The sequence below is a fragment of the Sceloporus occidentalis genome, unplaced genomic scaffold (genome assembly GCF_023333645.1).
Source record: "Sceloporus occidentalis isolate IW3139 unplaced genomic scaffold, rSceOcc1.0.p SCAF_6, whole genome shotgun sequence".
Classification (NCBI taxonomy): domain Eukaryota; kingdom Metazoa; phylum Chordata; class Lepidosauria; order Squamata; family Phrynosomatidae; genus Sceloporus; species Sceloporus occidentalis.
Window position 1 is genome coordinate 666,754 of NW_028316986.1, and position 14,069 is coordinate 680,822.

Below are 14,069 nucleotides of genomic sequence, written 5' to 3' on the forward strand. Positions count from 1 at the left end.
TGGGATGCTCAGCTTAGACACTGAGACGGAGTGGTCAAGAGTGGAGACCTTGAACCCGCGGGCGGCTTTGGGGTTCCTGCAGGCCATAGAGAATCTCACCAGCCTCTTGGTGCCGTCTCCCGGGGGGTTCAACTTGTCCCTCCCCAACCTTGAGCTCCAGAGCTCCCAGCTGGGTCCCGACTCCGTGGACGACGATTATCTCAAGACCTTTGACACGGAGCCCGAGGTCTCCCTCCACATCACTGAGGAGGAGCTGCAGACGCTAGTGCGCCGGGAGGGGAGCATCACCATCACCAGCCTGGTGCTGAAGAAGATGGGAGGGATCCTGCCCCGGAGCCACAGCGGTGCCACCTTCAGCCTGGGCAGCCTGGTGATGTCCAATGCCATCATGTCCCGCAAAGGGAGCGTCACGGAGGTAGTGGTAGACATGATGTTTGGCCGCCAGAATGCAGCCAACAAAACTGAGGGTTACGTGGAAGGTGGGGAGGAGCAGGTGGCCCAGTGCGTCTTTTGGAACCACAGTCTTCTGGAGGGAATGGGAGGCTGGTCCACAGAAGGGTGCTGGGCCTCAGGCACCAAAATGGGCACCAACTGCACTTGCCACCACCTCACGTCCTTCTCCGTCCTCATGTCTGCCGGCCCCGTACCCACCAGCCTGGCCTTGACCATCCTGAGCAACTTGGGCATCTCTGCTTCCATCTTGGCCCTGGTGGCCACTCTCCTCATCTACTACCTCGTCTGGTCCTTGGTGGTGAAGAACAAGGTGAGCAAGGACCGCTTCCACTTACCCCTCTTGGTGCTGCCCTCGCTTTCACCATCAGTTGGCATCCGGATGGTGCACTTTCGCTAGCCTTTTGCACTTTGCCCACAGTTATACAGTGGTGGCAAGGGAAGGTGTAGCAACACTGGGATCCTGTGGGTGATCTAGGGAGATGTAACCTCCAGTTTGTGCCTCCATATGTGCTTTGTAGGCCATTGCACAAGGTGTGACCCTTTTTTGCATTCCCACTGACCTTTCCATGCCAGTTAGTGGTCAGGGAAGCACAGCCCAGGAGTGTCTGGCTGCATTTCCACAGCCAGAAAAAAGGGAAAAGGAAAGCATGCAAAGGCTGGGATGCTGTTGGTGACATACGCACATGCTTTGCATGGCTGCAATTTTCCAGGTGTTGCACAGTAAGCATGGCAAAGGGGGGGGGGGGGGAGAGACAAAATCTGATGGGAGTTTTTGTGGTGCTTTTGGACTATGTGGCCATGTTCTAGAATAGTTTGTTTCTGATGTTTCACCTGCATCTGTGGCTGGCCTATTCAGAGAATGCTGGCATGGAAGTGAGTCTCTGAAGATGCCAGCCACAGATGCTGGCGAAATGTCAGGAATAAACTCTTCTAGAACATGTTCCCATAGCTTGAAAATCCCACAAAAAACTGTGGATGTCAGCCGTGAAAGCCTTTGACTTCACATTGAAAATCTGATGACTCCAAGCAGCCTCTCCTTCTCCAGTGCTTTCAGAGCTGCTGCAATGGTCATGATTTCTTTCCTCCTCCTTCTGGCACCTATGCCAGTGTAGTTACCCTGGCATAACACTCAAACAGGTCCTTGGCTATAAAATCCAGAAAAGAGCAGGTAGAAGGGCACCCTTGCAAAGGAGCTGCCAAGTGAAACTGCTCTGGGTGACTCGAGTGAGTGAGTCAAGCCACGTGCTGCTGGCAAAGGTCCACACGACCCTCTGGTCAGAGTCCCCAAATGGCAACCAGCCAGCCCTCCTTGGGACTAACTTAGGCCACAGGGCGATGCCAGGTGAGAGGTCAGAGAAACTGGGCCATCTCACTGAGGATTGCCTACACTGACTGGCAGTGCATTTGGGAGATGAAGCTCGCTTGCATTCTGTTGTCCAAAAAAGTAACACACCTGAGCTCTGGCTGGTGGGATGATTCTCCAGGGTTTTAGCAGGCATTTCGCCCCAACTGGAGATACCAAATCTGGGAACCACCGCCTGCCTACAACACAGTCCTATTGGTTGGTTGGTTGGTTGGTTGGTTGGTTGGTTGGTTGGTTGGTTGTATAGTATTCTTCAAAGGGTACGTTTCCAGAAAATTGTCTGAGCATCTTTTTCTGGAAAGGTGCACAATCATTGTGTCACAGGCCACCACTCTGACAACTGTGAGCTGCATATCAGTTTGAAAAGGCAGTGTAACTGCCTACAAGGTTCACCATGAAACAGCTTAGGGAGTTGGGTATACTTTGCCTGGAGAAGAGAAGACTGAGAGGTGACATGATAGTTGTCTTCAAATGTCTGAAAGGATGCTGTAATCACTAAAGGTCAACCTGGGTTTCTTAAAAACAAGTCACACCAGACCAGTCTCACAAGTTTGGTAGATAAAGGGATTGCCATGGATGTAGCATACTGTATCTTGATTTCAGTGAGGCCTTTGAGAAGGTACCCCTGATATTCTTGCAAACAAGCTTGTAAAATGTGGGCTAAGCAATGCATCTGTTAGGTAGATCTGTACTTGGTTGATTGCCCAAATCCAAAGATGTCCAGAACTGGACACAATATTCCAGGTGAGGTCTGACCAAAGCAGAATAGAATGGTGCATGGCAGGAGGTTGGACTGGATGGCCCTTGGGTCCCTCCCAAGTTTGGTTTTTATCATCATATGAGCAATAGCTTCAATATCCTCTCAGCTGAGTGACATTCACAGCTAAAATGGGTGGTCTATGAACAAAGTCCCAACCCAGTTCCCTGTAATCCCAGGATTATCTTCCCATCTTCCTCTTCCCAGGTCTCCTACTTCCGCTACACCTCTTTGGTCAACATTGCCCTCTCCCTCTTGCTGGCAAGCTTTTGGTTCCTGGCCACCTTCCAACTGACCGCCAGCCATGAGAACAAGCTCTGCGTGGCGGCTGCCTTCTTCACCCACTTCTTCTACCTGGCCACCTTCTTCTGGATGCTGGTCCAAGCCCTGATGCTCTTCCACCAGCTGATCTTCGTCTTCCACCAGCTGACCATGAGCTCCGTCACACCAGCCATGGTGGCGGTGGGATACCTGTGCCCCCTGGGGATTGCTGCGGCCACCGTGGGTGTCACCTTTCCCAAGCGGAGCTACATCCAGGAGACACTCTGCTGGCTCAGCTCCCAGAGTAAGGCCATCTACGCCTTCTCCATCCCTGTCCTGGTCATTGTGCTGGTCAACCTCCTGATCCTCTTTGTGGTGCTAATGAAGCTGATGCGGCCCTCGGTTTCGGAGGGGTCTCCCGGGGAGGAGAGGCAGGCGCTCCTGGGCATCTTCAAAGCTCTGCTGGTCCTGACACCAGTCTTTGGCCTCACCTGGGGGCTGGGGGTCATCACCATGACAAGCGAGGCCTCCCAGTTTGCCCACTATGCCTTCACCATTCTCAACTCCTTCCAGGTATGTAGGAGGCCAAGTCATCCATAGAATCATAGATTTGGAAGACTCTTATGTACCTCTAAATGCACACAAGGAGTAGAGATAGAAGTAGGCGATGGTCAGGCTAAAGCCACTACTGCACAAACCAGCATGTTTCCACTACCATCCTTTGCATTGTGGCTCTTGGTCTCTTTTCATGTAAATCTTTGGGTGAGTCAGCATGGAGCTGGGGTTTGTGTGTTGGACTACAACTCTGGGGACCAGGGTTCAATTCCTCACTTGGCCATGAAACCCACTGGGTGACCCAAGTCACACTCTCTCAGCCTCAGGGGAAAGCTAGCCTCTTCTGAACAAATCTTGCCAAAAAAAAAACCATGACAGTGTGTCTTAGGGTCATCATAAGTCAGAAATGACTTGAAGGCACACAACAACAACTTTGCAACACATGCTAGCAAATCCCTGTTAATTGGGGGAGTGATGCCAGAGAGAAAAGTGTAGAGGGCTCCTGTCCCTTGTCATAGTTGTGTAGAAGAATGGGCCAGGACTAACAAAATGACCTTCAACAGGGAGAAATGCAAGGTACTACAAGGGCAGAAAAAATAAAATGCACAAGATATAGGATTGGGGACACCTGGCTTGACAACAGTCCATGTGAAAGGGGTCTGGAATTGTAGTGGACCATAAACACACACCCCCAGGACTTAGCCAAACACTACTCCAATGCCCACCTTTCTCCCCCATCCATTGAATGGCTGGCGGGGGGCTTCAGAAGCTGCATGGTAGGACTTGAGGGACGGGGTTGATCCTTGTGGAGGGAACAAGGGGATACCAACCTCCAGCTGGACCACAGATAGGCTGACCAAGGCCTGTGCATGCCACTGGCAGGATTGCCAGGCAAGGCTGGACAAAGACAAACCAAGATGAGCAATGGAGACAGACTTCCAAGGGACTTTATGCGCTGAATGGAGGCAGAGACAGCTGAGAGGGCGCTCATGGTCTTGGCGCACTCATAGCCACCCGTCCCCAAGAGTCAGCTGGAGCCACCAGCCTCATGGGCTCTGTCCTCTTTGGACTGCTTGCAGAGCAATGCTCAAGAACAGGCTGCGTGTGTGGGAAAGAGATGCTCTTTTCTGGATTGCATTGTTTCAAGGCTGCTGGATATTCTGAACCAAAGCCTTTTTCTTCTGCTTTGCAGGGAGTCTTCATTCTGATCTTTGGCTGCCTGATGGACCGGAAGGTAAGGGCTCCACTTGATGGGTCACAGTTCCTTTCCTTTCCTTCCTCTTCCAGGATTTTCTGGGTCTTGGGTTGCCACATTCCAAAGACAGAGTTGCTGTGAAAAGGACATCAGTGTCCTTGCCAGTCCAAGCTTTCCAGAAGGGCTAGACTGGATGCATTCATGGACCACTGTGCTTTTTGCCTCTCTTAAGAGTTAATCCATCTCAGGTTGCCTGCTGACACACTCTGGACCTTATCCCACTTGGGGGGGTTTGCAGCTCAGATCCGCAGTCACTCCTTTTCTAGCATTGCAAAACGTGATGTTTTTTCACACCAGATCCATAGTCACTCCTGTCTAGCAATGCAAATTAAGGTAAAAACGTGATGTTTTACCACACCTGGTTGCCTTTCTGTTGCCCTTCCAAACTGAGGGGGAAGCGGAGTCAGTTCTATTCCAAGCAAGTCACGTGATGCGGATTCAAGCAAAGCAGAGTGACTGCACATTGTATTACCACACCGGAGGGTTCCACGATTCGAATCAGCACCCCTGGGCATGCTCAGTGGGGCTCTGGATGCTGCCCTACTTCCCTGCCCCCTCCTTAATTGTCATCTTTCATCAGGGTGAAGATGTAGTCAGGGGATGATGGGCTAGGTCGCAGGGGGTCGCTGCAGCCAGGGTTGGGATGTAGGAGAAGGCAGGGGATGATGGGGATGATGGATGGGTTGCAGGGTGGCAGAGGAGGTGAGATGGCATGAAGGAGGAGGAGGGGGATGACGGAGCAGGACGCAGGGGGCCAAGGGGGGTGACATCGGAGTGGTTTTCCACACCAGACCAATTCGCAGTGAATCGAAGGGAACCTGGAAGCGAATTCTGGGAAGGCACTTTTTTCCCAGTTTTACCAAAATGAGGGGTCACTTTGGAATCACTGCGGAAGCATCTCGCAAGGAGCTCCCATAGAAAGGAATGGCGTCTGAAAACACATTCATGTTATGACGTGAATGCGCAACCCCCCCCCAGTGGGATAAGGTCCAGAGTGTGTCAGCAGGCAACCTGAGATGGAAGCGCACTCACTTCGGAACTGAGCTGCAAAAGCTCTAAAAATCTCCGTGTGATAAACCTCTCTGCCTCCCTCTCTACCTCTCTCTCACACACTCCCTGCCTTCCTTTTATCAGGCATGTGGCTTCCTTGTGTGTATGTGCTTTCATGCTGTCTGTTGACTTATGGCAGACAACCCCATTAATTTTGTAGGGTTTTCTCAGTGAAGGAATCCTCAGAAGTAATGTGAAGTTGAAGGCTTTCATGGCCGGCTTCCATAGTTTTTCGTGGGTTTTTTGGGCTCTCTGGCCATGTTCTCTGAAGGTGCCAAAGCCACAGATGCTGCGGGCGAAACGTCAGGAAGAAACTCTTCTAGAACATGGCATTCACAGAGCCCCCCGAAAACCCACCAAAAATCCTCAGAAGTAGTTTTCCCAGTTCCTTCCTCTGAAATACAGCCTACAGCACCTGGGATTCCTTGGTGGTCTCCCATCCAAGTACTCACCAAGGCTGACCCTGCTTAGCTTCCAAGATCAGATGGGATCTAGTGCCTTTAGGGTATTTAGGCGCTACCTTGCTCCCTGCTACAGCCTTTTTTTTAAAAAAGGCGTTCTTTCCAGAGCTGCAGCCACACTGGAGAGATAACCCAGTTTTACCGCTTTAACTGTCCTGGCTCAAGGCTATGGAATTCTGGGAGTTGGAGTTTGTTGTGGGCCCAGAGCAGAGCCAAGCGTAAGGAAGGAAAGCCCCACAACAAACTCCAATTCCCAGAATTCCATAGCCTTGAGCCAGAATAAAGCGGTGACAGACCGGATTATCTCTGCAGTGTGGATGCAGCCAGAGAAGGAAGGAGCCCCGATGGTAGGCCTTGGCCCAGTGCACATTTCTGCATGGGACGCCAGGGCTCAGCGCATGGTTTCCTTGCAGGTGAGGGGAGCTCTGTCTAAACGCCTCTGCAAGTCACCCAGAGCCAAGACAAGCACCACTCAGGTAAGCCTGGCTCTTCTCCACTTCTGCCTCTTTGCCCACCTTGGGATGCAGCATCCAAGAGCAGACCTCATCTGCCCCAAGCCCCCTTGTCCTCTTTGGGGCAGCGGGACTGGAACATCTCTGGAAGCCATGGGTCCCTCTCGCTGCACGGCTCAATGGTCTCCTTGTAGGGTGGATCTCGCCTCTGCAAAGGCCCTAAGAAGGGCCTGATCCCTAGGCACTCCTACAAAAGGGGCCATGCTGGCTAAAGAATTTGGGGAATGCAGTCCAAAAGAAAAGGGTTTCCAAGAACTGGGTTATGTCCCCTTTTTCTTCCCTTGGGGAGACCTTCTTGGCTCTTGGACTCTGCTTCACAACAGCATCCTTCGTGAAGTCAAAGGTTTTCATGGCCGGCATCCATAGTTTTTTGTGGGTTTTCGGGCTCAGTGGCCATGTTCTAGAAGAGCTTCTTGCTGACGTTTCGCCAGCAGCTGTGGATGGCATCTTCAGTGAATCTTCAGAGAAGATGGCAGTCACAGCTGCTGGCGAAATGTCAGGAAGAAACTCTTCTAGAACATGGCCACTGAGCCCGAAAACCCACAGAAAACAATAGCATCCTTCCTTGTTTTGCATCCTTTCTGGACCCTCAGGAAAACTCTGCCCCAAGATGGCAGAGGGAGATTTGGCGCTTCTTGTTGCATTGGTACATATTCTATTCCCGCCCACACTGTTAAGTGTGATAACAAATGTCGGAGCAGGATATAGTTCATTGCTGACAAAGGATACATACAACGCCCAAGAATCCTCAACCCAGCTATGCTGACTGGGGGATTCTGGGAATTATAGTCCAAAAGCCCCCCTGCCCCAAGTCTTGCATTTCCTCTTACAGGCTGATTTTCCCTTTTCTGAAATGCTGGGAGCCAGAAGTGTTTGGGATTTTTTTCTTTTGGCTTTGGAATATTTGCATATATGTAATCCTGAAGATGAGGTGCAAGTCTAAACATGAAATTCATTTATGTTTCATACACACCTTACACACTTATTTTATACACAATGCTTTTAATAATTTTGCGCACGAAACAAGGTTAGTGAACACTGAATCATCAGAAAGCAAAGGCTCAGCCATCCCTGAACACAGTTCTGGGTTTTGGAGTATTTCAGATTTCAAGAATTCCAGATAAAGGACACTCAAACCTGTATAATCCCATGCAGCCTCCTTGCCGTAACTGTCTTGACCAGCTAGCTTGGTCCTGCCTTTCCCTGCTCCTTTCCAGAAGGGTTCCTCTACCAAATCTTTAAGGGAATTTGGACTTCAGCTCCCAGAATCCCAGACTACTGGCCAACATGGCTGAGGCTTCTGGGAGCTGAAGTCCAAAATCTCTTAAAGGGCAGAGTTTGGGGACTACTAGCCCTTTCCTCCAGGAAGGCCACTGTCTCTTCATCTTTGACAGCTGGGACTTGGAAGAGAGAGTTCCCGTTTGCCTGTTCCTTGGGGTGGTAAGGCAGGGATTGCAGAGGGAGGCGTGGAAAGACCATGCCAGCCTCTCATTGCTGTCCCTGTATCTCAAATTTTGCTTCCAGAGCAAGCTTGAAACCTCCAAGGCTGCTGGCCACTAAGAGGACAGAAGGCTGCACAGGTGAATGAGGATGGAAGCAAGAGGGTTGGAGTGATGCTTCTCTGGGTGTGGAAATTGGGGGGAGGGGGGGCTCACAAAACCTGACATAGGACCTTTTCACACGCTGGAAATTGGGAGGTTAAATGAACCTTAATCCGGGGTCATCCATGGGTCTGATGTTACTATTTTGTGAGAGAATATCAAATGACGTCGCAGGCAATGCAAAGGCAATCTGAACACAATCAGAGGAAGAGTGGCAATACTGATTTCACAGAATTCTAGACTTGGGAGGGATCTCAGGGGCTCTAGTCTCACGGCAATCCATCTATAAAGCATCTGAAGAAGGAGAGCCAAACCACCCTTCCACCTTCTGAGAGCCCATTACACCGTCACAACAGCTCTTTCCTTCAGGAGGTGCTTCCTAAGGTTGAGCTGAAATCTCCCATTAAAGGACTGTGTTTGCCGCTTGGGATGCTCTTGACTCGTCACTCCAGATGTCAAATCAGGTAAATGCGACCAGTGGTCAGCAGGAGTGCTTGCTATCAGCTTCTGCTGATACGCCAGATGCGTCCATTCCTGAATCCGGGGACCTGGAAACAGTAGTACATGCGCTGGTAACCGCACGACTTGGCTTCTGTAATGCGCTCTACATGGGGCTACCCTTGTGCCTAGTCCAGAAACTTCAATTAGTCCAAAATATGACAGCCAGACTACTGTATATACTCATGTATAAGTCTAGAAATGTAGGTCAAAAATTGACCCCCCCAAAAACCTGAGTCGACGTATCCGGGGGTCAATGGCAGTGCTGTATCTGAACTCTTATTTAAAAGAAGGAACCATCCCCTGATAAAACGCAAGAGTATAATCTGTCCTGGAAGCACTTGCCCTCTGTATTCTCTCATCCATCCATTACTGAAGAGTAAGCACAAAGAGTTATGTCTGCTAGAATTTTCTAAGTTCTTTGACATTATTTTGCTTGGCTTTATCCTTTAGATTGCTATATGCCCCTACATTTTATCATTGATTTATCCACGGGTCAAAGCAAAAGCCATTGACTTAGACATGAGGTCGACTAATAAACGCGTATATATGGTCATTACTGGATCAGCTAGAGATGCTCATATAACCCCTATCTTGAAATCTCTCCACTGGCTGCCTATTAGTTTCTGGGCACAGTACAAGGTATTGGTGTTGACCTTTAAAGCCCTTCATGGCTTGGGTCCAACCTATTTGCAAGATCGCCTTCTTCTGTGCAATCCAGCCCATGGCTTTAGGTCCTCTGGGAGGAATTTGCTGCAGCCGATAAAGACTTGGCTGACTGCGACCGACCCGGAGAACCTTTTCATCATCCACTCCCAAAGTATGAAATGGCCTTTCAGAAGAGACCCGGAATATTACCAACCTGGACAGCTTTAAAAAGGCTGTCAAGATGGATCTCTTCCGACAGTCCTTCCCTGAGTAACTCACCTGATCACCCATTGACATGGACTACCATACGAAGAACCCCAAGACGCCCATCTCTTTGTCATTTGATTGTTTGCTTTAATTACATTAGATGTTATTTTACAGGTTGTCAGTTGGGGGGAGGGGTAACGGGTTTTATATTGATGCATTTTATGGTATTTTATTTTATTGTTGTATTTTATTGTCTTATTGTTATATTGTACTGTATTGTAAGCCGCTTTGACCCAGCTGGAGAGCCAAGGTGAAAATAAAATTCCTATTCTATTCTATTCTTTCTCGTAACCTTAATCCACTGGTTTCTGTCCTGCTAAATGGAGTGGGCACACAGCGAACTTTTCTAGGTCTCTAAGAGCAGCTATGAAAGAACTAGAGAAGATCCTAAACATGTAAAGCACTAAAGTTAGAATCATCCTAGCCATCCTATTCCCCATCACACCATGTACAGATGTGGGAGCTGGACAGTGAAGGGCGCGGGTAGGAAGAAAATCAGTCCATTGGGCCTGCAGTGCTGGAGTGAGGTGGGAGAAAGGAAGGAAGGAAGCCCCATTGCAACTTAGCAGCCAGCAATTTGCTTGCAGGCCACAAGGCGCATGGCTTTTGCACCCAAACCTCCTGCTAATGAGTATCTGCTGTGTCCAAAGACGAAGGGATCCATGCTAGGGCCCCAGGGGAAGGGTGGTCCTGAGGTTCATGCACACCCCCCAAGTGTGTTTGTGCACCTCTCCATCTCTCCAGATCCCGCAAACCACACTTCTGATTCTCAACCCCTGCCCCACGTTTAACGTTTTTGAAACCACCTGTTTTTTAAAAGAAGAGACGTGTCCAGAGAAGGGCAACCAAAATGGGGAAAGGTCTGGAAACCACCAGACGCTATGAGGAGCGGCTGAGGGAGTTGCTGGGTATGTTTAGCCTGGGGAGAAGAAGGCCGAGGGGTGAGATGTTGAAATATCGGAAGGGGTGTCGTATTGAGGATGGAGCAAGCAAGGAAGTGTGTTCCACTGTTGAATTACTGTGAAGATGTTGAGCTAGAATCTCTTTTCATCCATTGCTCCATTGTGTCCTATTCTCTGGAGCAGCAGAAAACAAGCTTGCTCCCTCCTCAATATTGCATCCCTTCAAGTATTTAAACAGAGCTCTCATATCACCTCTTAACCTTCCCTTCTCCAGGCTAAACATCCCCAGCAGTTCCCTAAGTCTCTCCTCATAGGGCTTCATGTTTTCCAGGCCTTTCACCATTTTAGTCACCCTCCTCTGGACACAGTTCCAACTTAGGAGATTACCGCACTAGGGTAAAAGCGTTCCCCAATGCGTTCTCACGGGCGCGAGCCTGGAACGTGATGAGGGCCAGAACGCTAGTTTACCGCACAGCGGAATGCCGCCGTCGCCGCCAGGCGTTCCAAATGTGTTCCAAATGTGTTCCAAATGTGTTCCCAATGTGTTCCAGGGAGGCCATTTCTGGGAACGGTTTCAAAATTTATATCCCTGGCTGTCCAACATTGACAACAGCAGGGAAGCAGGTTGGCCCGATTCTGCTTGGTGACGGGGGCTACCCCATAAAGCCTTGGCTGCTAATCCCTTTTAAGGTCGGACATAGCAGGAGGGAGGGGGTCTATAACCGGAAATCAGCGAAATCGAGGTCGGTGGTGGAACGTGCCTTCGGGAGAATGAAATCTAGATTTCGTGCCCTATCATGCAATCTAGACCTTGAATTGAAAATGTGAGCTCTGCCATTGCCTCCTGTGCTATTTTGCACAACATTATAGAGACCAATGGCGAAGTTCTCAAAGGACACAATGACTCTCCTGAAAAATATGTGATTGATCCTACAAATTATGTCAGTGATGATGCCGAAAAAAAAGGGGGAGGAGATAAGAGATGCCTTTGTTGAGTATTTTAATTCCAGAAATCGTTGAATTAAGGTTAAATGCAATAAACCTTAGATTTAAGTGCTTTGCTATTTGCAATGTATATTTCTTGTTGGTTTGTATCTTCCTCTGCATAAACAAATGTTATCAATTTTGATCCTCATTTTTTGAGTACACAACTTACAACAGACATGCTGCATCCACACTGGAAAAATAACTTTGTTTGGCACTGCTTTAAGTCTTTGTCTGGGCAAAGACTATGGAAATCTGGGAGTCTGTTGTTGGGTTTGGACATGTTCTGCTGTGCTTTAGCTCATTTGCACTTTGCAAGGCATGCATGCAATAACAGCAATGCAGCATGGCCAACCCAAAAATGGCATGGAATTTGCAAATGGGAACACAGTAATCTTCCAAGCACACACATGCGACTACAGCTGTAGCAATGCAAAACTTTGCAAAGCAAATGTATCACCTATGCACCATGTACTGTTTCTTTGGCGCCATTGTGTCTCACCTATCCTGGAACTCCTATTAATTTTGCAACTGTGGAAAGCCAAATACATTCCAGTAATTACAAATTACATGTTTGGTGCCATGTTCTGCTTCGCTTTACCTCATTTGCAATTTGCAAAGCATGCTTGCAATAATAGTGATGCATCTTGGGCAACCTAACAATAGCGTGGAAATTTAAAAATGGGAGCGCTCTACTCTTGCAAGCGCTGTGCTCTTGAAAACGCTGTGCTCTTGCAAGCGGCCCGGTTTTTAGGCGCTTAGTTTCATAGACCCACATGCGACTACACCTGTTGCTATGCAAAACTTTGCAAAACAAATGTTTCCCCTATGCACCATGTAAAGTTAAATTGGCGCCATTGTGTCTCACCTCTGTGGGACTATAAAAGGCCGGTTTGAGGGTTCCTGGGTTGTGGGTAGAGAAGATGGCGGCGGAAAGAGTTAGTGGAGAACGGAGGAGGTGGAAATGATGCTAGGCATCATTAAATCTATGGCTACCGTTGTTCCTCATCTGATGCAGTCAACACTGAGGAAAAATACTCACATTTTCCGAAGGGTTGCTGCTAGGCTGAGGGACAACGGTGGCTGTAGGCGCGACGCGGTCATGACTCGCCGCAAGTTTATGTATTTAAAATCTGATTTTTATGACCTGTTAAGCAGGCATGGGGCAAACCCCCGATTCTGAAAAGGCAAAGGCTCCCCAATTCGATCTATTGAAGGAGCTATGGGAGATGGCGGGGTCCCCCCATCGGAGAGAGAGATGTCCCGCTGGTAGGTTGATACTTTACTCCACTTACATTAAAATGTTCATTTTAAATGTAAACATAATAAGGTGTGTGTATATATATATATATATTTTTTAGTACAGGCCGGGCTCTCTCTCCACCCAGAACTCAGGCACCTTCTCCTGCCCCCTCTTCCTTCCCCGCTTTCCAAGGCTGCTTCTCCTGCTGCTGTTGCAGACCAGGATGGTATGTTAACTTGTATATAATAGGTGCATTATGAAGCATAGCTATACTGCTTTAACATGCTTTGATTGTGATTTCCTGCATGGCAGAATGGGGTTGGACTGGATGGCCTTTGTCTTCTCTTCCAACTCTACGGTTCTATGATTCTATGATTCATTAAGTTCCTCTTTTTCAAATATTATCAACTGTTCAAAGATTAATTTTTGGGTGCAGAGATTAGAGAAATGTCATTATTATAATTAATTCTAGCATAGCTTAGTGTCACCATACATACATATATGTATATGAATTAATGCATAGCTATACCACTTTTTAACAACATGCTTTGATTGTGATTTCCTGCATGGCAGAATGGGGTTGGACTGGATGGCCTTTGTCTTCTCTTCCAACTCTATGGTTCTATGATTCTATGATTCGTTCATTCAATGTCACACTGGCTACATCATGTTAGTATCTTAAGTATGAAGTACATCCTTACTCTGACTTTGGGAGATTTCGAAAACACTAGTCTAAGCAATAATAATAACAGGATAAACACACTGTCTCAACCACAATACAGAAATCGATGATGCATTCATTAGGGTGCATCTATAGCTAAGCAATGGATAGCTGTGTAGTTCATAGACAGTAAAGTTCTTGAATTGTGGGGTTTTTTTAATAATTCAAGGAGATATTGATATATTTTTCAAATTATTAAGAAAAAAGCCCTTTAGTGTAGAATAAATGCCAGTTATTTTAAGAGTGTTTGTTTTGTTGCTGCAGAGCCATGCGCAGTGATGATGTGCCAGAGCCAGGGAACCCGGGAAGCAGCTGGGTTAGGACTTTAAACAAACCTTGCATTGCCTCTGATTTTAAAGGTCATGCTAGTATCACCTCAATAGCCAATTGTTCAGCAATCAACTAGAAATGTATGTTCCTCTGTATATGTGTATAGGCAATGAATGCCTAGAGGCTCATGTATACGGCCTCCATTGTTGTAAAATGAACACTGGCAGCAATGTGTATGCATTCATGGCAAATGGATTTGCCCCTTTAC

The 14,069-nt window shown here is 48.2% G+C and overlaps 1 protein-coding gene across 1 annotated transcript; it reads left to right on the forward strand.

The window, feature by feature from the left end:
• The first annotated feature begins 4 nt into the window (after nt 1-4).
• Nucleotides 5-6,801, forward strand: LOC149310293 (adhesion G protein-coupled receptor F3-like). Its single transcript, XM_089528368.1, has 5 exons — nt 5-763; nt 2,781-3,407; nt 4,582-4,623; nt 6,569-6,631; nt 6,736-6,801. Exons 1-5 carry the CDS (start codon nt 5-7, stop codon nt 6,799-6,801), a joined length of 1,557 nt encoding a protein of 518 aa, XP_089384494.1.
• The last annotated feature ends 7,268 nt before the right edge of the window (nt 6,802-14,069 follow it).

Coding starts and splice junctions, on each gene's coding strand:
- LOC149310293 (XM_089528368.1), top strand. CDS start 5: ATGCTCAGCTTAGACACTGAGACGGAGTGGTCAAGAGTGGAGACCTTG. Junction 764..2,780: donor CCTTGGTGGTGAAGAACAAG/GTGAGCAAGGAC, acceptor TCCTCTTCCCAG/GTCTCCTACTTCCGCTACAC. Junction 3,408..4,581: donor CCATTCTCAACTCCTTCCAG/GTATGTAGGAGG, acceptor TCTGCTTTGCAG/GGAGTCTTCATTCTGATCTT.